This window comes from Rhynchophorus ferrugineus, unplaced genomic scaffold, assembly GCF_030347505.1.
Source record: "Rhynchophorus ferrugineus isolate W39M unplaced genomic scaffold, kcgeb_rfMv2 rfM3, whole genome shotgun sequence".
Classification (NCBI taxonomy): Eukaryota; Metazoa; Arthropoda; class Insecta; order Coleoptera; family Curculionidae; genus Rhynchophorus; species Rhynchophorus ferrugineus.
Genome location: NW_027472582.1, coordinates 70,296,431 through 70,324,276, shown reverse-complemented (window position 1 = coordinate 70,324,276; position 27,846 = coordinate 70,296,431). Strand labels below are relative to the sequence as shown.

Genomic DNA, 27,846 nt, shown 5'->3' with positions numbered 1-27,846 from the left:
CTTAGTCATCATATTATATGGTGATTCAGTTTCAGTGACACTTTTATTATATTTTATATTTGATAGATATTAGTTAAAACTAAATATATACTTTTTAAGATCAAATATTATTTAAGTTTGATCATTGACAATCCATTAATTTATACCACACCATAATATTTTTTTTATTTACAGATACAAGGGCAAATATATCACAGAGCAGGTTCACTGTTACCAGTGTCAGATAGCGACAACAAATTCCTGCAAATTTATTTTATGGGCAATTCACCACAAGAAATTGATCTGCGTTGTGCACATAACAATTTAGTAAAAAGGTCTATTGTAGAACAATTACAAACTTTATTTCATCAACACAATCAATTGATTATATTGTTTAAAACTGCCCTGGATCTGATGCCATCCGATAATCACAAAATTGTAATCAGAGCTGATAAAACACCTGCAGGTCAACATACAAGACGTTTTAATGCACCAACTATTGATGAAGTTGCTATCGTTGTAGTTGGAGAAAACTTGGAATCCCGTGATATTTTTTACATCGTCGGAATTTTCAATTACAACCTATAAAGGAAACACACCGCTCATATGATGCACTGCAATATCCCATTATATTTTGGCAAGGTGAAGATGGCTACGATTTATCAATAAAAATGATAAATCCCATTACAGGTAACTAAAATATTAGTTTAGCTATGGCGATAATATCTCAGTCACTATATTATGTATTTTAATTTTATATTTGAATGTTATTAAAACAAAATCTGTTTACAGGTTCTGAAACCAACAAAAAAGTCAGTTCAATGAACTATTATTCATACCGCCTAATGATTCGGGAAAATGCAGATAATCACATATTGAAATGTCGGCGATTATATCACAAATATGTTGATGACATGTATGTTAAAATTGAAACGGAGAGATTAACATTCATCAGGTTGAATCAAACCAAACTCCGATCTGAAGAGTATATTCACCTTCGAGATGCGATTAATACTGATGGAAATGCACAGAATGTCGGTCGGATGACTATTCTTCCAGCAACATACATCGGAAGCCCTCGGCATATGCACGAATATGCTCAAGATGCCATGTCGTATGTTCGTCATTATGGTACAGCAGATTTGTTCATCACATTTACATGCAATCCGCAATGGATACAAATTAAGCAGGAGTTATTACCTGGGAAATCGTCCATTGATCGTCATGATATTACAGCCAGAGTCTTTAGACAAAAGTTGAAATCTTTAATGAATTTCATCGTAAAACATAATGTGTTTGGTGAGACACGCTGCTGGATGTATTCTGTGGAGTGGCAGAAACGAGGATTGCCACATGCACACATTTTGGTTTGGTTGGTTGAAAAGATAAGGCCAAATGAAGTTGATGCAGTGATATCAGCTGAAATCCCTAATGTACAAGTAGATCCTGGATTGCATGAGGTAGTTATCAAAAACATGATACATGGTCCCTATGGAACTCTTAATCAAAATTCACCGTGTATGATGGATGGTAAATGTTCAAAACGATATCCACGGACATTAATATCGGAAACAATTACTGGTAATGACGGTTATCCATTGTATCGTCGCAGATCGACAGCAGACAATGGAAAATCAACAATTGTCAAATTAAATCAACAAGATATTGAAATAGATAATCGTTGGATTGTTCCATATTCACCCATTTTATCAAAGACATTCAAAGCACACATCAACGTTGAATCTTGCCATTCAGTGAAATCGATTAAATACATTTGCAAATATGTAACCAAAGGGAGTGATATGGCTGTGATTGGAATTGGTGCAGAGAATTCTAATGATGAAGTTACCCAATACCAAATGGGTCGCTATGTCAGTAGTAATGAAGCAGTTTGGCGAATATTTTCTTTTCCTATTCATGAGAGACACCCTTCTGTTGTTCACTTAGCTGTGCATTTAGAAAATGGACAAAGAGTGTATTTTACAGCACAGAACGCAGTACAAAGAGCTGCTCAGCCACCATCTACTACATTAACCAGTTTTTTTGAGACATGCCAAAACGATGATTTCGCACAAACATTGCTATATTCTGAAATGCCAAAATATTATACCTGGAATCAATCCTCAAGGAGATTTATACGACGGAAACAAGGAAAACCAGTTCCAGGATATACAGATGTATATTCCACCGATGCGATTGGCCGGATTTATTCAGTACATCCAAGCAATGATGAATGTTTTTATTTACGACTGCTATTAGTCAATGTACGTGGCCCAACATCATTCCAACAGTTACGAACTGTTGATGGTGAATTGTGTGGATCCTACAGAGAAGCCTGTCAACGTTTGCAATTGCTTGAAAATGACGCTCATTGGGATCAAACTCTCAATGATGCTGTAATATCATCACACACTCATCAAATACGAACATTGTTTTCTATAATCATATCTACATGCTTCCCATCAAACCCAATTGATTTGTGGATGAAGTACAAAGATTATATGTGTGATGATATTTTGTATCAAATACGGAATAGAATGGGAAATCCAAATATACAAATCAGTGAAGAAATTTACAATGAAGCATTGATTTCAATTGAGGACATGTGCTTGATAATGTCAAACAAACTATTAATTCAATTAGGCCTGACCGCGCCCAATCGTCCAATGCATGACGCTTTTAACCAAGAGTTGCATCGAGAAAGACTGTATGATCTCAACGCTTTGAAAGAATAAATTCAAACAAATCTTCCACTGTTAAATGAACAACAGAAGTATGTATTTGAAACTCTTATGAAAGTAACGAATGATGAAACTGGAGGGATTTATTTCTTAGATGCACCTGGTGGTACAGGAAAAACTTTTTTTATTTCATTAATATTAGCAACAATTCGCTCACAAAATAAAATTGCACTTGCACTCGCTTCGTCGGGAATCGCAGCAACTTTGCTTGAAGGTGGTCGAACAGCCCATTCAGCACTAAAATTGCCATTAAATATGCAAAGCAATGAAACTCCAACCTCCAACGTTTCGAAGAACTCTGCAATGGCAAAGGTTTTGCAGCAATGTAAATTGATTGTTTGGGATGAATGCACGATGGCACATAAAAAATCTTTGGAGGCTTTAGACAGAACCTTAAAAGATCTACGTAGCAATAATAACCGATTTGGTTGTGCAATGATTTTATTAGCAGGAGATTTTCGTCAAACATTGCCAGTGATTCCACGATCAACGCCAGCTGATGAACTCAATGCATGTCTAAAGTCCTCCAATTTGTGGAAACATGTCAAAGTACTTCATTTAAGCAAGAATATGCGTGTCGAGTTGCAAAATGACCAATCTGGAAACATATTCTCTAAACAACTCATTGACATTGGTAATGGCAAATTTCCTATAGACATGTTGACGGCTTGCTTTTGCTATGACTATAAACAAGTCCCAGGGGCAATCATTAAGTGTTTGTGGTATTAATCTAGAAAACCCATGTTTCTCACATGGTCAATTGTATGTTGCCTGTTCCCGTGTTGGAAAACCATCAGATTTGTTTATCTATGCGCCAGGTAATCAAACAAAAAACATCGTATACCACAAAGCAATATAATGATAATAATAATAATAATTATGATTCACATGATTAACAATAAAGCGATTACTTACTTTTCAATCCTTATATATGTTTTATTTAATTATTTTTTATTCACAACGCCCTATCACCAGGGTGATGGTTCTGTTCAGGAGAATTTTTTAAAATACGTAGGCACAAAAACTGCCACATTACAAATCTTTTTGACAGGACGAAGTCTGTCGGGTCAGCTAGTATTGTATAGTAATTGATATAGTACATAGTGTATTATTGAACTAGAGGTATTTCTAAAGGGTATTAAGATTTTCTGTAAATTTTAATGGTATTAACTTCATTAATTCATTTCAAGTTTCTTTAATAAATGCATGTCTTAACAAAGCACTAACTGAATATTACAGCTAATAAATACATTAATTTGTATATCAAAAGTTGAAATGAATGTTGCAAGGAATACCAACAATTATAAAATAGCTTCATAGAGTTTTAATTATTCATTTTTTGATTAATTATTAGCTCCCACATGGGACATGAGAAAGTAGAAAGCAGTAGAAAAACGGAAGTCAAAAAAGGAACACTAAAGATGAGCTATCTTCAAGAATGAGATCGAAGAGTGGAATAAAAAATCAAGATGTAATTTTATATAAAAATTTACGTTCTTCTAAGTACTTGTTTTTGAAATATATTTATATATATTTGAATATATTTTGGGTGAGACGTAATATAGAAGGATTAAAGGCAGTATGAATATATAAATGAAGTAATGATAATATACAGTAGATCAAATGAAATTAACTATATTACATACAGAGTACACATATGTCAAATAAAGGAAGTTATGTATTATTAACAGTACTTTTGTAAACATTTTAAAGCATTAACAATATTAAGGTTTTTAATGATTATTGTTTTAAGATATTTGACTATATGACATTATATTGTGTGAACTTTGTATCAATTATTTGGATTATTTACTTTATATACCTAAGTTTACATAATCTATAGTTAATTTAATTTTTTGTAAATATATTCCTTTAATGTGCATTTCTATATTGTAAAAACGAAATTGCATAATTGTGTTCATTGTTATTTTCATATACCAACATTTATTATGTATTACGATATTTTTATAGAACGCTTTGTTCAGTGCTGTAGTAATTTAAACTTATCAACACTTTGTTGATTATTGATTGATTAATGGAAATTAGATTAAATACCATTTAAAAAATTATTGAGTGTCGATTATAAGTTAGTTTGCATATATATATTTTAATATACAGACAATTATTATCTTAATTAATATCTAATACATTTCTGATCTTAGTTAGACGACTTAGATGTTACTTCTTTACCACCCATTTTCTTCGTACTTATATCTTTTTTTTCTTAGTAACTTTAGGGAAAATAATAATGTTCGAAAATTGTAAATATAAATCTTAATTGCATGAACAATATCTATATAATATATAAACTTTAGAATTTAACATTGGAAACCATAAGGCCTCAGGAGTCAATCAAATCTCATGTCCTAATACAAAAGTTGTTACACAATATGCACATTAACAAATCAAATGAATAAACAAGATGTATATTTAAATACTAATCCCTACTAATCCCTTATGCAATTTCAATCCCTTCAACCAGAATATAGATAATTATTATCTTAATTAATATCTAATACATTTCTGATCTTAGTTAGACGACTTAGATGTTACTTTTTTACCACCCATTTTCTTCGTACTTATATCCTTTTTTTTTTCTTAGTAACTTTAGGGAAAATAAAAATGTTCGAAAATTGTAAATATAATTCTTAATTGCATGAACAATATCTATATAATATATAAACTTTAAAATTTAACATTGGAAACCATAAGGTCTCAGGACTCAATCAAATCTCATATCCTAATACAAAAGTTGTTACACAACATGCACATTAACAAATAAAATGAATAAACAGAATGTATATTTAAATACTAATCCCTACTAATACTTTATGCAATTTCAATCCCTTCAACCAGAATATTTAATAATTCCTTCGTATATATTACCGCTTATTAATTTCCCACGGATTATCCAAATGGGGAATTATCTCTAGCCGAACAACAATACCAAAGCTTTTAGACCATTAAGACCCTTTTAGAACAGATAAATCCTATAATGAGGAATTTGTGGACCCTTATTCGGGCTTCCTCTTTGTATTTGCATACTAATACGTTTTTGACAAGAGATGAACTAATTTAAATTAATTTGGTATCATGTTGTGACAATAGTAAACAATCGGAGACGGCATTTAAAATGGGTAATGAAAGGGATGACTTTTATAAGGGGATCTCTAGTTTAAAATCTTAAGGAAACAATTTTCCTGGTCACCTTTGAAAGCATAGTACAAAATAAAGCACGTTTCATAACAAAAAGTTTCCCAAAATATATATATAGCTTAAATTTGCTAGGATATAGTAGTGGCTAATTCTAGATGATCCTAGCCGATATTCGAAAACTTCGGCCGTTTCCGTCTGATTTTGTGAATTTTTGTGTGTGAAGTGATTTAGAAATGTAAGAACAAGAAGTAGAATCCAATTAACTTCTGTTGTTTTAAGTATAATCGACACTGCAAAAGTAATTATTCACATAAATGTGACTATTCCTTTATCTGAGAATACTTCATCAATATTATAGCTCGTTGATCATATAGAATCATTCCATAATATTAAAACCATATTATTGGTATTATTATAGGATATTATTGGTATAAAATTGACACAAAATAACAGATTAATTGAAAAGTCCCCGGCCTACCAGAGTAAAACACATTTTTTTGGCAAAATTAATTTTTCTATTCAACATAATTCCCTTCAAGGGCGATACACTGATTGTAGTGACCCTCCAACTTTTCGATACCATTTTTGTAATACGATTTGTCCTTTGCGTCAAAATAGGCCTCAGTTACGCTGATCACCTCTTTATTCGAGGAAAATTTCTTCCCAACGAGCATTCTTTTGAGAACTGAGAAGAGAAAATAGTCGCTGGGGGCCAGATCTGGAGAATACGGTGGATGAGGAAGCAATTCGAAGCCTAATTCATGGATTTTTGACACGATGCATTGTCTTGGTGAAGCAGCACTTTCTTTATCTTCAAACGATCCAATAACGCTATGTAATAATCGCTGTTGAAGGTCCTTCCTTTTTCAAGGTAGTCAATTAAAATTATTCCATGTACATCCCAAAATTCAGGCGCCATAACCTTGCCAGCCGACTGTTGCGTTTTTCCAAGCTTTCATCGTATGCAGTTCACTCGGATGAGTGTCGATTGGACTTCCGAGTGAAATAACGGATCCATGTTTCATCCATTGTCACATATCGACGCAAAAACTCAGGTTTATTACGATTGACCATCTTCAAACACTGCCCCGTATCATCAACTTTTCATTGTTTTTGGTCAAATGGGAGCTCGCGCGGCACCCACTCTGCACAGAGCTTTCTCATACCCAAATATTCGTGAATTATATGATGTACACATTCAGTTGATATCTTTAGAGTACTATTTCAATTCAATTCAAATTAATTTCAATTTACGGTTATTCAAAATCATTTTGTGTTTTCTTTTAATGTATTCGTCGGCAATAACCCCTTTTGGGCGCCCACTGCGTTCACCGTCGTCGGTACTAACTTCACCACGTCTAAACTTAGCATACCAATCCTTGATGGTTGATTTTCTTGGGGCAGTGTCGGGAAACTTTTACTTCAACTGTATTTTTTCCTTCACAAAGCAATATTTTATCAACACGCGAAATTCCTTTTTATCCATTTTTTTCACAATAACAAAAGCTGCTTCACTCAAAGTTATATAATTCACAAACTAATGATCCGACACCTGTCAAATTTATACACGCATCTTTTGAGCGTTTGGACTAACTAAAAAAACATATAGATTTAATTCTAGTAGCGCCATCCATGTGTCAGGCCGGGGACTTTTCAATTGACCTGTTAGAAGAAAATATGAATCACAATACATTAAAACAAAAGTAGGGCATGAAAATAACTTGGGCAACTTTCAAAAACTTGCAAAATTCTTGAAATCAATAGTGATGAGAAGTTATAACTCTAACCTATAAAATATTGTGGCTGTATAATTAACTGCAGTTTTTAGATATACTATAATGTTAAAAAAATTATATTTGATTACACATTATATTTGATGAACAGACTATATTTTTAAATCAGATAAGAAATTTTATTGCAGTTAAAATTCTAATGGATGTTTTACTAGATGAAATACAAGATAATTTAGGGAGTTGGAATTTGGAAATATTAGACTTATTGACTCTTGATATTCAGCAAGAAAATCTATTACATTCCGCAGGTACAACGCATAAAAGTTTAGTTTTAAGGAAAATTTTAGGTTAGTTTGTGAGTTCAAGATAATATAGAAGAACTGGCAACGTCGCGTTGGACTATAAAATTCGCAAAAATAGAACATTCGAGGAGCTGGCTGCTGTCAATGTCTGTCAAACACAAATATAATGACGCTGTAAATGAGTGACTGTATGGATATAAACTGTTGTAAAAATATTGTAATTTTTATAATATTATAAATAACATTTTTACTTGAAAAATGAATACAAAATTTTAAATTTAAATTTTAAACGCTTTAAATATTCGATTTTCAATATTTCTAGATATAATTTGGTTCATTTAATAACGAAACACCTAAATAATATAAAAAAATATTAGTTAACGTCAGATGAAATTGATTAAACCTAAAATCATTCTTTAATCAATTTTGACGTCTGCATTCAAGTGCATGGTATTCTAAAATAACAAAGATTTAAGTAAACTTTAATGAACATATATAAAAATAACATATTTATCAAAAATATGAAGAGAAAAACTCCATGGGATCGTTCCACATTTTAAAAAAAACTTTAGCAGAGCGTGGTTTCGATCCACGGACCTCTGGGTTATGGGCCCAGCACGCTTCCACTGCGCCACTCTGCTGCCTATGAAGGGTTTAATTCATTGTGCTGATACACTAGATATTATATATGCTAATGAAAAATTATGAAAAACTAAAGTAATAATTAATTTAAAACGTTCAACTTTTAAACTTGAATGTTTAATTATACTCAAAAAGTTTTTAGATCTATTAAAATGTTACTTAAATCCCCCCCCCTATCAAAAAAATGTGGTCAGTTTATATAAGTTTGAATTAGATAAAGAATATAGAGAACTTTTAGTTGAAATGTTATTGGACCCGCTTTTAATAGTACATAAGTTGAAAATGGCTTGGGTCATTTTTAATTTTTAAATTTTATTTGGGATAGCTTTATAAAAAATGTATTGCTCTCTCTTTATATTTGTTCCGAAGGAATAAACAATGAGAAAGTCTGAAAAACCTTGCTGTCAGTCTTTGTGGACATAAAACCCTATTGGCTGAACGCTGACATACGAAAAGTATTCCTTATGCCCTTTTATTTGTTTTCCAAACCCAACCTTGTTCTTCATTTCCTTATATTAGGTAAAATCAATAAGGCTTTCACGTGTGCCTTATAGCGAAAGTAGAGCGACAAAAAGCCGGCAAAAGAACATGGGAGAATATCATCTAGTAATTAAGTTTACTTTTTTTTACATGTATGATTTTATAAATGAAGTTGTTTATGCTAGGACCTATTATGTTTCAAATATAACGCAAGTGGTTTTAAATGTACCATTATCTTAATAATATACTATTATCAATCAACATTACGCATGTGAATAATCCGTGGAGGATTGTTTCGCGACGTAAACTCTCCGGATGGCACTAAACGCCTTTTCGATCCATTTTATTGGTTTATTTTAGTGTTGGGAACTATCGACTGGTTAGTAATTGACTACTTTTTACTATCGACTGTTTCAGTCGCTATTTTCGGTCCGGCTGATCTTGTTACTATTTACTATCCACTCTCTCAGTCGTACTTTTAATTACTATTTTCGGTCCTACTTACTTCATTACATTATGGTTATTATACATCTTCAGATTTTAGGTTTTGTTCAAGTTCCATTGTATTGTCTATATTTATTATAGTACATTATTTAAAACATTTGTGGAGTATTATTCCATTCGTTAGAAAAATTCCATTCCTTTTTACAGACCCACAGAACATTCAAATATAAAAGTAATTCTACTTCATTTAAAATTAAATCATAAATTACATGTTATGTATAATTATTATAATAATATTCAGTAATTATTTTTTTCCTTTTCTGTTTTAAAGTTAGTACGTGAAGGTACATCTCCGTCTCGTTTATACTACCGTTGGAAAATATAAGTACATATAAAATTAAGTGCTCCAAGTAATTATCTCCCTCCTTTCCCCTCTCATAATTTATACAGGAAAGGATTCGTACATCTTCGTGTGACATCACGAATTGAAAAAAACAGTCGAACCGTGTATTTGACTGAAAAATAGTAATTACTATTTTCAGTCGCTAGTTTTTTGGCTATCGACTGTTTCGACTGTTTTGCGACTATCGACTGTTTTCAGTCGATAGTTCCCAACACTAATTAATTCATCAACAAAATTTCACTATACAATAAATAACGGTTTTCAGGACAAAACATTACAAATAATGATAAAGTGTACAATATAGCTTCATATGAAACACATAGTATTAGAATTTTATAGAAAATTGACGAGAAGTTTGTTTCTAACATAAGTAAACAAAAATATGTACGTACGTATAAGAAATGTACAAATGCAGTTATTTCTTAGATATATTTATTTTTATATTATAACATTATCTTGCATATTCCTAAATACTTTTTATGTTTTTATTAAATTTGTTTTAGAAATTAAGTTCAGTTTTTTATTTAAATTTTATTGGTCAACAAAATGTGACGCCAAGGTTTAGTCAGGTGAATCAATCAAATGTCTTCACAGCTAAATATGTGCTTCACATAAAATTAAAGCTAACCAAAAAAATTCCTCTAATGATTTCAATTCCTTTCAATTATTATACAATTATAATCACTACATAGTATAAAACAAAGTCGCCTTTTCTGTCCCTATATCCCTATGTGCGCTTAAATCTTTAAAACTACGCAACGGATTTTGATGCGGTTTTTTTCAATAGATAGAGTGATTCAAGAGGAAGGTTTATATGTATAATACATGCATAATATACTAAGGCAACATTGCTAATTTTAGAGGTTTCTAACGTGATGTCGTAAATTAACCTATTTTTTTAAGCTTATTTAGCAATTAGCAAAAACGCTGCCTAACCCTACGAGTTAGATCAAATTAATGTACTACAGTATTGTACACCATAAAAAGGTCTACAAAAAAGTCCGCGATGGTATATGCTTATCTTTTAGGGATAACCCACATTAACCATTTTTATTGTTTACTTTTTACGTGAGAAAATGGCTTATTTACGAAGCTATTTTAAGCAATACGGCATTAATCCTTATCGAATTAAGTACCTTAAATACAGTGTGCAATTAATATAGATCAATATGGTTCCTTACAGCATGTAAATTAAACAAATATTTTCGGAGATATTACAAATTTAAAATTTGCGTTTAAAAATGTGTAATGTAATAAAAATTGTATGAATTTAAATATTCCAAAGATAGCAGGAAATCTTCATAGTAAGTATAGGGGAAGAGGAATAGTTTTACTCCAAATTTAATGCGTGCAGGCCAAGGGCAGTAATGAATGAACCAAAAATACTGGATCGATTTTAATCATGTTTTCATTGAGTGACATAGGCATATATATTTTATGCCCGTGCAAAGTCGGAGCGGGCCGCTATGTTTTTATATACAACGTTCATATTTTTTCTGTAGTGTATTTAATTTAGTATCAGCATTGCACCCGTGCGAAGCCGGGGCGGGTCGCTAGTTTTATAATATATTACAGTGTTTAGTAACATTTTACTTTAAAAACAGGAGAAAGAGATTTAAAATAAAACACTGATGGATAATAAACGACAACTGTCATTAACTTTTTTTATTTCTTAAGAAAAAAAAAGATACGGAAATAAAAATAAGTTTAGTCTGAGATAAGACATTGACATCGCTACTCGATTTTTGTATAAACAAATAGGTTAATTCACTTAATAACCAAAAGATGGCGGCATAGGTAAGCAAACAATAGCATTTAAAAATGTACTTAATACCAATGTATTCGAACACTTTTTCAGTACGAAATCGGTATAAAAATGGTAAATAAAATAAGACTCGGACAAATACGAAACAACCCCATCTGGATTTCATGTAGACACAGAGTTTGTTTTTATTTGCGAAGGGATTTAGCATCCATCAAAATAATTAACCGACAACAGTCACGCAACCACCAATTTTATGCACGTTTTTTGTAATTATATTTATTGATCTGATATTACGTATAGTCATGCATTTACTAATTAATATTGTTGTATATAAATATATACTACGTTTTTCTGTAGCGCGATTTAATATGATAATATGATGAAAAGTTTAGAAAATCGTATATAACATCATAGAGTATTTTAATTTTTTTTACATATTTTAAAGTCTCCTTTTTACTAACGATGGTTTATCTGAACTAGACCTGTTCTTTACCGTGGGCTCGAAACTGGAGGACCTCCTCGCCTACCGACTAGCTATCCGGCCTTACCCAGCCTGGTTACTGGAATAAAATATTTTATATATAAAATATTTATATATATATATATATATATATATATACATTCATTTTTATGTGGTTTTCTTTAGTAGAGTAAAACCAAAAAATTCTAATACAAATCCATGTAAATACAGAATGAATATTCAGCGTTTTTTAACTATTAACTAATAGTGCTTTTTGGTAAATTTTTAGGAAATATAAAAGGTTAAATAGCTCTAATGGAATGTAACTAATATATACTGAGAGAAAATTGAAAATAACCTTTTAAAATTATAATTTAGGTACATAGCAACGCCTAATGTTTGTCTAATAGAACAGCACAATTTCATTTGTGATTACAAGCAACTGTAGTTAGCTATTATAGGACATTCCGTTGGAGAATATCAAACAACTCGAACATTTATGACCATATTGCATCAATTATTTAATAAAACAACAATTCAAAATGATATTCTTTATTACCTATTTTCTAAACCTTTGCACTTTTATTTACAAGAGACCAATATAAATAATAGCGCTAAATATACTAGAACAGTTTGATTAATCACTGATTGTTTTTAAATTTCCCATGTTGTAACTTTAAAAGCATAACTATGATTCACCACTACCATCTGTTATTAATAAAAGAGTGAAATTTTTAACAAGCTGCATTATTTAGTTTATGTTTGACGACCATTGATAGCAGACATGCTCTCGAATTTTAACAAAAATGAAAGAAGGCGATTTTCGTATGCTAACTAATTCTTAAGTTTTTACTCAATAAAACCCCAGAAAGGTTCAATTAAAGAAAAATCAAAACAGTGGATTTCTCGAGACATCTGTACCGATTATATCAGGATGTTACTACTTTGAACCTATTACTTGTTTGCTAGATGCTAATATTGGGAATGCCTTTCATTGGTTAACTCCAGTTCTATGGCATATTATCTGAAGCGAACAAAAGAAGAGAACAGTGTTTTAATCTTTTTCCTAAGTTTTCATGATCAAATTATAATCAAAATTTGTTCTATGAAGTTCCATATATACTGTAAATAAACATTTATAGTCTATACTAAGTTGCTGTGAACATATGTCATGTATGTTATCATCATCAATTTATGACGTGAAAACAGTGCAATGTTGCCGCATCAATTCTGAGTTCTAGTTTATTTTGTCTTTGACCTATAACAAAATTCTAACCTAAATAAAATAATGAAACAAAAATTTTATCAAATATAATTTATTTTAGCATTATAGTAATTATAAAGTTAATTATACAGACACATTAGTTTACATAGTCTATTTAAAGTTTTTATGTACATACGTCATCAAGATGTTTAACGTATTGCCTACCGCAATTAGTAAATTCGTTTCACAATCAGAATATTTTCCTTCTCATTTTATTCTAGTTAAAAAGAAACACAATGCTGTCTGATTTGTACGAACACGTAAACAAATGAGCCTGTCAAAGTCGTGCGGTTGTCAGACGTATGCAATATTCTTGAAAGCAATAGTGACGGGAGGTTATAACTCTAATGTATAAACTATTGTGACTGTATAATTAACTGATTTTTTAGATGTACTACAATGTTAAAATAAATTATATTTGATAACATTTTTGTTTAATTATTTTATTTAGATTAGAATTTTGTTGTATATCAAAGTCCAACTGAACTAAAACTGAGAGTTGATGACGTGTGTACAAAATAACTTTGAATAGACTATAAGTTAGAGTTATAACCTCATATCATTTTGCATATGTTTGACAACCGGAAGACTTTGACAGGCTGATTCGGTTACATGGTCGAAATTATCAGACAGCATTTTCTCTTTTTAACTAGAATAAAAGAGAAGGAAAGTATTGCCTTATTCTGAACAAAACACGAACTGCGAATTCCGGCAGGCAATATATCAAACATTTTGATGACGTATGTTCACAGCAACTTTGGATTGACTATACTGTTTTTTTAGAAAGTTCAGAATGCAATATCTTATACCGCACTTAACAACTACGTCTATATTGTTTTATTATATTAAAGAATATGAATGACATGTGTATGACCTATTCTTTAAATTAAAGGAATTATTAGAATTATAATAAGGAATATGTTCTCAAAATAATAAAACAAAAAGATATTATAGCCGGCTTGATGGCGCAGTGGTAAAGGCGATGGGACGGTCCTTCTACTGTTGGATTAGCGGCTTGTTCGAATCCTGCTGGGACATGGTCGTAAATGTACGTATAAATAGAGTATAAAATCCTACAAGGAAAATGATCCCAGTCACGCCAGTAACCAGGCTGGGTAAGACTGGATGTCTTCTGGGATGATATAGGCCTAATGCTGAGGACCGTGGTTCGGAGCCCACGTTAAACTTTAGGCCCAGTCCAGATAAACCCATGGTTAGTAAAAGGAGACTTAGAAGAAATATACTTGGGAGAAAATATATTTTTAAAAAAAGATATTATATATTATAGATTATATATAAGGGAAATAAGTTATTTTAAAAAATGAATTATTATTTTCGTTCAGCTGATATTACTTATGTTACCAATAAAAACCTATTAACTTTATCAAAATAAACTGCAATTAAAGTAACGGACGTATTCTATTAAGTTGGTTAGTTTAAATGGAACGTTGTCAAAACGTCTCCGTTTTCAAACAGTCGGAAGAAACTTGAGATAAAATGACCGCTTCAAATCCGTCTTAATCCAATGCGTTTTAAACGAATTAACCCCGTCTAAGCCCTCACATTTATACGCCCTAACTATTTTCCAATTTCTGTGAGTGAAGTGGCAAATATATCTTTCCAGCGGCTTAGATAAAGGAAGTTAACCTAAAAAAAGGTTTCTCATTAAAATTAACTTGTCTTATACGTAGCTGGGTTCGATAAAAAAAACGGAGATTACTCGATGTCTTTTGTACTGCAAATAGGAGTACAAAAAATGGTAATTTTTTTATTATTTAATTATTGCATCGTTACTAGTCTTTTCCAACTAACCTACAATTTGTCTTTATGATAACTTAAATCTAGATACATAACTAGGAGGACACATCGGCCCTATCTCAGTCTCTGGTGAAATAATGTTTATACATGTCATTGCTGTATATTTTATTATATGCATCTCACTGCACAACACTACACAAGATCAGATGGTTTGAATCTTTGACCCTGTGTCCTGCTCTGATGGTATCCAACAGTTGCAATACTTCAATATTCTCATGAGAATGGAGTCTTTCTTCATGCCCCTTTGCAATTCTCTTGATTTCTTGACTGACTGTGGGTATTTGAAGGTCTCGATGCAGGTAGTCAGTCCTCTAGTATTTGAGTGCGCCCCCAATACTACTCAGGACTTCGTTCTGAAAATTTTGTATATTATTTATGTTACTCTTTGCAGGACATCCCCATAATTGAACTCCGTATGTCCATGTAGGTTTCAGTACTTACTTATATAATAGCAATTTATTATGTGCTGATAATTATGATTTTCTTCTAGTGAGTCAATACATTTTCTTGTTTTTTTCATTTTTTTCTTTATATGTTCCTTCCAGCGAAGTTTTGCATCAAGATTCATTCCGATATATTTAGTGTTGTCGCAAAATGGCAAGAAATCATCATATAGTACATATAAATGATACTCAATTAAACTATGAATTACATTACCAATAAAAAAATAAGTGTAAAAATTGTCTTAAAATATGGATCTAGCAAAAAAACATTTGATAGCTCACGGGAGACTACTTTCTCTCTCTTAAGATACTTAATATTATTCATCAGAAGAATCTACTTCAATAATTCTGAAAGTTCTGCCTTTTCCAGTAATAAATCAAAATCTAAAATGAGATCATTCAAGTCTGTTTAATTCAATCTACGCAACTGATCATCTGTGCTTTTGAAATTAAGGGTCACAGTATGCTTAAGGTTTGTTAAGTTCCTCTACTTTATTACTGTTTTTATTTTATAGTTCCAACATAAAAATTTGGGATAATATAAGATCTAGTGAACTTAATCTGAATGATCCAATAGCACACAAGACGACAAACAAAACATATCTATAGAGTTTATAGACGCGCGTCAAACCATATCACTTGAACTTGATCAATTCCCCTACTTTCACACCAAGATAATGCCAATAGGCAGTCTTCACAAGAGGCGTCAAATTTCCTTTCTATGATAAAAGCGTAATTTTACAACAAAAGTAACAAAAATTGTAGACTGATTCTACCAAAAGTAGATTATGCTACTCAAAATACTCCAAAGCAAGAAATTAGAAATCAATTACGATCAACATTTAGTATCAGGGTTTATAAACTATAAATAGCTAAACTATTTGTATTTTAGCAGTTACTAGGTATGGAAATATCGAAAAACGTGTTCCAAAAACTGAAAATGTAGGTTACAGAAAACATGAAATACCACTTGTATCTCCAAAACTTTTTTATTTCCTCAAACCAAAATACATAGGAATATATTTTTGTCCCGATATATTATCATTTTTGAGCAGTGTCTCTACAACATCTACCAGATTTAGCTTCTCCCGATTTCTGGCTCTTCTCACATCTCAAATAACCGTTCGTGGAAAAGTGTTTCACCGAACAAAGGGATAGCAGAAGTTTTATAGATAATAGATGCTATTGTATTACAGTGTAACGAGATTATTTTGACTAATAAAACATATTTATATTAGGCCTATAAATGAGTTTTAAACGATTTTTTGTATTAATTTTTTTAAGTATTGTCCATCGCCAACCGGTACTTTTTCCCACCTTCCAATTTACGGATTCCATTTCCAAACAATGATGTATATTTACTACGAATTAACCCGTTCTTTGGTATCCTTGTAAAAAATAAAGCGCTATTCAGACAGGCCACTACACATATATCGGAACAAGTAATCATCAGAGGGAGCAAAGTCTGCACAATACGACGGGTGGGGTAGCACTTCTCATTTTAATGTTTCGAAATATGTTTTCACTAGTTTCGTCACATATGGGCGAACGTTTCCCTGATGAAGAATAATATTGTTGTGTCTTTGCTCGTATTTCGGTCGCTTTTCAAGTCAACAGCGATCTCCATTGATGGTTGAATTAGGTTTTAGCAGCTCATAGTATACCACACAAAGCTGGTGCCACCAAATACAGAGCATTAGCGTGAGGTCAAGGACATTCGGTTTGGCCGTTGATTTTGATGCATCACCGGGTAGTCTACATTACTATTTTTGTTTTGGAGTATCGTAATGGATCCAATTTTCATCATCAGTAACAATATGATACAAAAAACCTTTCAGACTTTGTCGTATATATTATCGTTTCATATATTAGTATCAGATATTATCGTTTCTTGTGCTACTCCTAACAATTCTGCATATTCTTCTTTCGTTTTACACCCATTATATCATATTATTATAAGAATGAAATTTTTTGACTGCTCACAACGCACTTTTTCTTGTGACAGTATCCAAATCACCACTTTTAAAACGCCAAAATCAATATTTACATATTGAAATGGACTGGATATATGTATTATATGAATAAGCTTTAGAATAAAACTAATTAATTAAGATAATATTTTATACAGAAGATTGCTTAATGAAGTGATTTTCTACATGCCATGTATATATAATATAGACAGAAGAAATACTTATTGCCAATAGGGCAGATTGTGGACTCACGAAGAGTAATAAAAAAAATTAATGCAAAATATTGAAATGGATGGAGCATGGCTCCCAAAAGCTTCACACATTACTCGATGACCTTTAGTCGATTTTTTCTTCTTCAAGTTCAAATAAAAAAGTTAAACGACTCGCAAAGACGATTTCCTTGGAATAAAATCAGATATATTCAACGCATTGGAAATACTTTTTTCAAATTTCGACGAAATAACACATTGTGAAAAGTGAAGCCTGTTAGTGAAGCTTCAATATGAAGTTACAAATGTACACGATGAGGCAGATCCTTTAAAAGTAATTGATAGGCCTGATAATATACTTCAAATCATAGGACTTATTAAACAACTAGTTAATCATAGCAAGTAAAATAAAATTACTACAATAGTGTTAATTACATGATAAGATACCTCTATACGGTAGAGTATTATAAAATTATTCCTATTCGTATAAGTAAACTAAACCATGAAGCTGAATCGATAAATATAATTAAAAAATTCATGCACTCAGTTCCAGGTTGCGTGACTGACACAAAACATCCCTACATGAGTTATTTTCGTCGATGGCGAATCCTGGTAAACAAAAACAAAATGTGTCCACAAAAGAAAATATGGGATTGTTTTTATGATGCTGAAATAGAATTTGATTTTACTATTATAAATATTATTATGTTATGGCGAGATAATTTGAATAATTAAATTAAGTATATCGTTGATAATTAATTAAAATTTGACGTTAAAAAAATTCCAGTCTGTTAGGCTCTTACACGAGCTTGAACTATTCATAAAATATGAAAAGTATCGGTAACTTAGAGAGAGAATAGTTCGAGAGAAAAGCAATTACAATTTCGTTTTTAAATGCTGGGTCACTTAAACAGCTTAGATATCTCTGAAAATAATTTCTTAGGGACATATTCTTAGATGAGTAAGTTTTTAAAATATGAAAAATATCCTGTTAGTCACATTTCTAGAATAGAATGCCCCTTAAGCTAATAGGCAGCGATAATTTTGCTCTTATGATATTAAAAATGTTCATATTTTGGTAAAATATTTACTTAGCATTCCGGAGAATATTCCTCATTTAAATTTCCTCATTTAAAAGTCCTGCGGTACATACAGGCAGCATATTGGTTGAGAAGTAGACCAAACTGTAGTAATAATAATTGCAGGTGTTTATGCGACCTTGGACTATAAATAAACCATCAAAAGTATCGGTAATTTGCAAATATAGAAAGGAAAAAAGGAGAGAATTTATTTATCCTCATCCTATTTGCTCCCAACGCCAAACAATTTGATCCGACTCGCAAGCATTAAATTACAAAATCGATGCTGCATAATAAACATACCACTTTCCGCTTTCCAATTAATAATACTCGCTTTTATCTGACGACAACCCCGTCGCCGTAATTAATATATGTACGTCTACGCTGTATTTCCTGAAAAGCATTATTTGTGTGTTCTGCTAAATTGAAAAAGGTAACACAACCGCGAATGGAATCCTACAGTCATCGGATACCGAAAACAATCCAACAATATTGTCTCTAGAAATTATATCAGCTCTTTATATCGGTAACTTCGGTGAGAGAATAGTTCGAGAGAAACGCATTTAAAATTTCGTTTTTAAATGCTACGTCGCTTAAACAACTTAAATATCTCTGAAAATAATTTCTTAGGGACATATTCTTAGATTTAAAGTATTTAAAATATCAAAAATATCCTATTAGTCACATTTCTAGAATAGAATGTCCCTTAAGCTAATAGGCAGCGATAATTTTGCTCTTATGATCTTAGAAATGTTCATATTTTGGTAAAATATTTACTTAGCATTCCGGAGAATATTCCTCATTTAAATTTCGATTTAAATTTGATAATTTATGATATATTTTTAATATAAGCGACCTGAAAATATTCGAGTCCTGCGGTACATACAGGCAGCATATTGGTTGAGAAGTAGACCAAACTGTAATAATAATAATTTCGGGTATTTATGCGCTCTTGGACTATAAATAAAACAACAAAAGTATCGGTAATTTGCAAATATAGAAAGGAAAAAAGGAGAGAATTTATTTATCCTCATCCTATTTCCTCCCAACGTCAAACAATTTGATCCGACTCGCAAGCATTAAATTACAAAATCGATGCTGCATAATAAACATACCACTTTCCGCTTTCCAATTAATAATACTCGCTTTTATCTGACGACAACCCCGTCGCCGTAATTAATATATGTACGTCTACGCTGTATTTCCTGAAAAGCATTATTTGTGTGTTCTGCTAAATTGAAAAAGGTAACACAACCGCGAATGGAGTGCTACAGTCATCGGATACAGAAAACAATCCAACAATATTATCTCTAGAAACTCTATCAGATCTTTATAAATCAGCTGAATCACGAACTGCATCAAAACAATAACGAGGCCGGCTTGGTGGCGCAGTGGTAAAGACGATAGGACTGCGTGATGACCGTTGGGGTATGGACATAAATGTATGTTTGTGACTGATTAAAATTTGTGATTGTACTTGTCAAGAGTGTAGAATCCGACAAGGGAAATGATCCCAGCCACGCCAGTAACCAGGCTGGGTAAGACCGGATGTCTTCAGGGATGATTTCTAAAGTTAGCCACTCGCCAGTCGGTAGGCTTAATGCTGAGGACCGTGGTTCGAAGCCCACGTTAAACTGTAGGTTCAGTCCAGATAAACCCCTAGTTGGTAAACGGAGACTTTAAAATATATTTTAAAGAATAAAAAAACTCATGTAACTGATATCCATGTCACTGTACTGACAACGACATGAAAAAGTGTGTTGGACACATAAAGTAATAGAGAGACAACTCAAAAGGGGTCTCCGAAGAAAAGTTTTGCTTTGCCTAATATCCAGATGGGGTTAAATTGGTCATTCAAGTTATTTGATTGGTCATATTTAAATCTCCATTATAGGCACCTGCAGGGAAAACATTTTTCTGTGAAGACATTTGATTGGCTCTTTGATACATTTTAGCACGTGACTGGAACTTAGTATGGAATTAATCCTCTTCGCAATTTCCTAATGGTAAATGAGATGAAAAAAAAAACGTTGAATGATTTTGTCAAGATTACTAGCAGAAGGATGTATATCCTTCGATCCATGAACTCTAATAGACCCTTATTATCTTGATTAACTAACAGCATCTCCCGCCTAAAGAATTGTTAGAATAGGGGTATCATAGTTGACGAAATTATGATGAAAAATTTATTGATTTTTAAAAGTGTAAAAGTGTTTTTATAAGCGAATTTATTGAACAACTAATAAAACTACAATTTAGAAAAATCAAAAGAAAACACTAATGTTCAAATAATGAACTGCTTTTAGTAAACAGACAACATACAACTTTGTCGCATAACAACTAAAAATAATTAATCCCTGACAGAATATTATCGGCCATATGGGAAGATCTCCGGTAGCGAAGGTGATAAATAACTTATTTCTATTATTAAATTAAGTTTAATATAGGCTGTTTGGTTAAGAATTTTCAATCATCTAATACAATTAACAACCAAGTTTCATTCAGAAATCGGCCAAAACCTGGAAAATGTAGTGTTGTGTTCAATAATACTATGCAGAAAAGCTCTAGTCGCATAATTTCACAAAGCGTTTAAAAGCTTAACGTTTTGCTGACTGTAAGTTAACGAATCTTGCATGAAAAATTAGGCATGTAATTATACTAGATGTAATTTATGGTGACGCTGACGCACAAGCACTGATGAATGACAAGATGAAGCTGAACTAACAGCCACTGAGGGCAAATAACATATAGATTAATATCAAATTTCAAAAGTTAATTCTTGTTAACTATTACAACTATTAAACTATTAAATAGTTAACTATAATAACTTCAAGCTATACTAACTTTCAATCATGTTTTAACATATACTATCTATACCCATTTGTGTTCGTTATCTTAAGTATTCAGTAAGGTCCAGTAACTAAAAGGGCATTTCTATTCATATAATATTAAAGCTTCACGTCATGCTTGACCTTCTTTATTTCATCCTACATTAATGGGGTAGTTAAATCTCTATGAATATTCTTAGGGTTGAAAAACAACTTTTGGAAAGTCTCGAGGGATCTGATCTGTGTTTGTAATACGGGACTCCAAACTGGAATACCACAGATCTATGAAAGTTTCCAATTCTCATGAAGAATTTAATTCATACATTTAGATTTTTTTATGTATTTCTAAGTAAAATCTCATTTTAGTGCCAAAAGTACGTTGATTTCGCTATATTCATTGTGTTATGTTTTATATAATGTTGGTATAATTAAATTACTTATTAAATCAAACTTATTTAAAAGATTAAATAAGAAAACTAACTAAGTTTTCAGGCACGAAGCTTGACATTTTCAAAGAGGTATAAATCTATGACGGTGTTTCTTTCGCAAAATACAACATGTACAGCTTAGAGTCATATATATAGAGTATTAACTTAATACAAATAATCTAAATTGTTTGGCGTGGTCTCAGCAGGAAGTCGCTGAGAACGTCATTTCGCTGAATTTCATTAGTTAGTTTAAATTACCATTACGGGAAACTGTAAAGAAGATATTTTATTAGGAAAACATTTCATTGGTCGAGGCCTTTATACGCATCACGTGACCAGCCTCTGAGGTCACATTCTACTGACCAATTAAATTTGAAATAAAACCCAAATGTAATTTTTCAAAATAATTTATTCAAATAAAATTATGTATAAATGCAAATATTATAAAATATCACAAAGTTAAAATATAAGTATGTAATGAATATAAATGAAAAATAATGAAATATAAATATATAAATAAATAATAATTAAATGTGAATATAAGAAAGGCTGCAATTTAATTGAATACATAAGATATCTCCTGGCAAATATAATTAAAATTGTGTATAGCGCTTTTTTCCCTTTTTCATATTTCTTTAGTGCTATCAATTTAAATAATATGTATTAAATTGTCTATCTTTCTATTACCTCATTCTGAAAGCAGAGCAGCATAGAGCATAGCTAAAAGTCTGTCTCTGTTTATATTTTACTTGCTTGTTCAACGCAAAAATGTATTGAGACAAGTTATCATTATTTTTACAATGCTATTGTGAAAATTATGGAACGAATCATTAAAACCGTTAAATTGTTATATATATATATGTTCTACATTCGTTTTACAGTCTGACAATATTTTCCTTCTCATTTTATTCTATTTAAAAAGAGATAGAATGCTGTTAGAGAATTTCGAACATGTAACCGAAAGAGCCAGCAAAAGTTGTCCGTTTGTTAAACGACTACAAACTTCTTTAAAATATTATAATTACAGGTTATAAACCGGCAAACGTTGTTTTAACGCTTTGTTTTAACAAATTTGAAATAGCCACAGTTTTCATTGAATATATTTTTTGCGCGTTGCAACTGCACTGAATATTAGTACGGATCACTGAAATATCTCAGAAAATGAAAAACAATGTAACCTTAAATTCACAAAAAGAAACAAAGTGTTTATGCAAAACACATGCACATAGACGAAATGTATAAGGACAGTAAGTAATTTTTTTCAATCGAAATATAATTTAATATAATTATTTCAGAGAACATTGTTAGTCTGGAAAGTATCCATAACAAGCCAAAAGATATATAGCTATTTAAGGGATGTAGAGCATCCCTTCATACGCTGTTGGGTAATATAGGATTTAAATTGGGTAAAGATAATCCACGAAGGGGTTTAATAGAACTTCCAGAGATCGCTTTTAAAAGAATTCAATTTTTAAAAACATAACAAAATCAAAGAAGAATTATTATATCAAATTATATATTTAAATGGGACATAAATATTTCAGAATGCTACATTGGGTCGCTTATGGCAAGATGATAATAAATATTGTTTAAAGACAACAAAAGTTGATAGAAAAAGGTAAACGTTGGAATAACTATAGACCGTCCAGTCGGCTTCACCGTTACGCCAACCAAGCCGGCAGTAGTACCTTTAGATATTTCTTTTTACTAACAATGTTTTATCAATTTCATTTTAGACAATTTCATCAAATAAATAACAAAGTATTAAAAGTATAAAAAGAATAATTTACACTACAAAATCTAAATTACTGCCTTATGAACACAATAGATACGTGCCAAATGAAGGTACATTCCCGTACAGACTCCGTGTGTGCAGTAATGTTTAATTTGCGTTTCTTGCTGCCCCAGCGTATAAACTGGAATATGCCCGGCATCGGAATTTATATAGAAACGTGAGGTTTAATAAGTTTTTTAAAAGGTTTTTTTCTGAATCTCTTTCATCGTTATTTTCATCTGGCATTTTGTGCCGGATAACAGAAGTTATTTTCTCTACTTATGCCTTTGGGAATCGTATCGGCCTCGTCCTTTTTAGCATCCCCTCTGCCCAAGAGGAAAAAGAGAAAGATCAGCAATGTATAAAATATAACTGATACCTATCTGAACATTTCTTCGCCGATGGAACGCTCCTCTACAATCGTCCGTAGATTGCGTAATAATTCTGAAAAATAAAAGAGCTCGCCGTTTTAATATTCAGCAAATTTACGGTTGCTGGACCAGATCCATACTTTTTTGTATCGTCCGTTTTAGTTAGTAGGGCGTACGAGGTTATTCGATAGATATAGTCGTTTTGATGAGATACTCGATATTATTATTTGACTTACATTAAAAGTAGCGCTGAGAACTATATGACTGAAAACAACTATCGACTGTTTAGTAATTGGCTACTTTTTAACCGGCTTCGAAAAAGTAGGAGGTTCTATGTTCGGCTGTATATTATTTGTTTAATATATGTTCGCCAATTTCTCCGTCAATTATGGACCGATTTTCAAAATTCTTTCTTTATTCGAAAAAGTACATTTCCGAGGTACTCCTATTGGAAACGAGTTAGGGTCTGTTGGGGGGAAGGGGGGGGGATAAAGGGAAAATCAATTGACGATTGATTAAACAATACATAGAATATCAAAAATAACACATAAAATTGACTAACAATAGATAAATATCTAAACTATAAAATTTAATAAATTGTACTGGCGAGCTGAATAAAAGCAAAAATTAGGAAACTACATATTTGAACATATACATATGCTTTAATTGCATAAACTTTAATCTTCATACTATATAACATCAAGAACTTTTCAATTTTATTGAAAAGGGAGTTTATTTCGCCTTTTTTCGAAAATATGCTATCATTCACATTAAGGTTTCACCTTTTATATGGCGGAACAAAACAGATATATACGAACAGATATTTCATATGCGGTGTTCCATATTTTAGCTGAAAAGTGTAGAAAATAGCAGGCTTATGTTTGAAAATAAAAGAATGCGACGCTAAGATTTCTGCTCGGCTGTGTCAAACTATGTAGGAATATACATACATCTATATAGAATATATTATCAAAGTTTTTGAACGAATAACGATGGGAAATAATTGTTATTTCTGATTGAAGATTCTCACTACAAAATATTTTTGAGTACAGGTTAGTATAACTATTATTTTTAAAAATATACAGTGTTAAACATACAGACAAAACTGCACATGGCTTGAAGCATTAAGAGTGATAAGTTTGGTTAAATAATTAGCTAGTTTAATTCAATATCAAAATGAAATAAAACCTGTTTCAGTAATATACTAGGAGTGCTTTCATATTTTACTTAAATAAATTTTAAAAAAATTCTGCGATGGCCGGGAATCGAACCCGGATCAACTGCTTGGAAGGCAACTATGCTAACCATTACACCACCATCGCACTGTGCACAGTGGTTTTCAAAACTATATCAACCAGAAATAATATATTATGTCTATCCATTATTATATATTATAATTTAAAATAATAATTAATCTTTAAATCATATTATATAATCAAATAATAATCATATTATTTTAATTAACTTGTAAGATACAATTAAAGTAAAGATAAATAAAAACAGATTTAATTCGAAATCAATATACAATGAAAGTAATTTATCGTCGATGGGGTGTTAAAAACAATTTCAGACCTCTAAATTAGCGGGCGACACTTTGAGTTAAACAATACCGAATTCTTTCCCCAGAGACCGGCGGTATCGAACTGTCCAGCTGGATAAAGTCTGTCTTGTTTTGCCAGTTCGAGGGCATTACAATACTGCAATATTTCAATAGGCACTATCGATTTTTCCATTTTAGTTGGTTTCAACTGTCCATAAAGAAATGTTACGAACACAAATATCTATTAATAGAAATATATTGAAGGTGTTAGTAGATAAAATAAGGAAGGAATGTTAAATTGACAAAACAGGACAATCTATAGGGTATAAAAATTTGTAAAAAAAGAAATATCCATAGGAGCTTTTGCAGATAATATAATAATACAATATTTTTAACAAAAAGCTTGGACCGATTTCAAAAAATAAACAAGGAACTCACTAAAAAAACCTTTTAAAATAAAATATGTACATAATAATCCTTGTAATAACAAAATAAAAATAAACAAAAACTTATCTACTACGCGAATTTTAAATTCTACTATATACACACAATTTAGCTTAATACCTACCTAAACCTATTTATCTATTTACAAGTGACTACTTCGAAGTCGGTGCCATACCCAGTTATATTAATTTAGTTTTCTGTGGTTAGTAAATTATTTTTTTGTATATGTTACAAAATTATATTATAATTATTGTATTATTTGGGCTCGGCACCGACTTCAAACTAATCAATTGGTAGTAGTTAGAATAATATTGTAAATAAATAAATAGGTTTACGTAGGTATTAAGCTAAATTGTGTGTATGTAGCAGAATATAAAACACCTGTAGTAGATAAATTAAATAAGGTGTCTGTTTATTGTAACTATTTTATATACCACTTAAATTCAATGTTTATTATTAATAAGATATATATATATATATATATATATATATATATAAATATATATATATATATATTGTCAATATCAAACTAAGGATGTAAAAATAGATTAAAAAAAAGCATTTAATTCTCTGATAGAAATCGATGCACTGGAATCCAGGACATGGAAATAAAAGTAAGACGTGGAAGACCCCTCATTTTGTACTTTCCTCTAAATAACAAATTCGTTAATAAAAAGCAATATCTTAAAATTATGTTAAAGAAAAAGAACAGTAAGAAGTACGAATCTTATATTCAAATTACGTATTTACCAATGAATCTTAATACCAAAATTATTATTTGTAACATAATTAACTGAAATTAGTTCACTTTAAAAACACTGAAGGATCGAGTCGGTTATGGCGGCGTTAAATATTACAGGCCAGAACTCAAAATAGGTCATATGCATTATTAAAACCTTGTTAGTGGTGTCGATTTCAAATTGAGTTAATATTTATTCTGTCGCAAATTCGCGAACGACTTCGTCTCCTCAGGATCGAATAAAATGAACTAAGGAGTTTCCTCAAATTATTTCGTATTCATGATTTTGTTCCGACATTCGCACACGATTTCAAAAAGGTTTTAGCAAGTCTCATCAACTTAATCTCCATCAAGAGTCACACAATAGCCATTACAGCGCCGAATATTTCATTACCACTTTTGTAGAAGGATTTATCTTTTGCCTCAAAATAGTCCTGTCGCCAGTTATTATCCACTCAGATGACGATAATTTTGATTTTGGAGTAAAGTGATGGATCCATTGACACGTATCGATGCAAAAAAATACGGTTTGCTACTTTTAAATATGACCAAACACTGCTCAGAATCATCAGCACGTTCTTGTTTATAGTTAACAGTGAGCAAAAGCGGCACTTACTTTAAACAGAGCTTTCTTATAGTAAAATGCTCAAGCAATATAAAACCAACACTTTCTTTCGATATCTTTACGACGTTAGCTAACTCACGCGACTTCACTTTTCCATCATTCAAAACGATTTTGTCCTTATACTTTTCAAGCCATTGCTACGACTGAACGGTATTTTTCTATCAAAAAGCGGTGTAAAATTAAAACACTAAATTGTTTCTGATCCATCG

General features: G+C 31.3%; 2 protein-coding genes and 1 non-coding gene across 3 annotated transcripts in view; 1 reads left to right on the top strand and 2 right to left on the bottom strand.

Moving 5' to 3' along the window:
* The window catches only part of LOC143193413 (uncharacterized), a 91,487-nt gene that overhangs the window by 40,337 nt on the left and 23,304 nt on the right, over nt 1–27,846 (bottom strand). The window lies entirely within an intron of this gene.
* Nucleotides 566–2,806, top strand: LOC143193173 (uncharacterized). The gene is made up of 2 exons (XM_076399190.1): nt 566–669; nt 772–2,806. Exons 1-2 carry the CDS (start codon nt 651–653, stop codon nt 2,712–2,714), a joined length of 1,962 nt encoding a protein of 653 aa, XP_076255305.1. The 5' UTR covers nt 566–650; the 3' UTR covers nt 2,715–2,806.
* Nucleotides 25,540–25,611, bottom strand: TRNAG-UCC (transfer RNA glycine (anticodon UCC)). Its single transcript has one exon. It is a non-coding gene; the product is annotated as a tRNA-Gly (tRNA).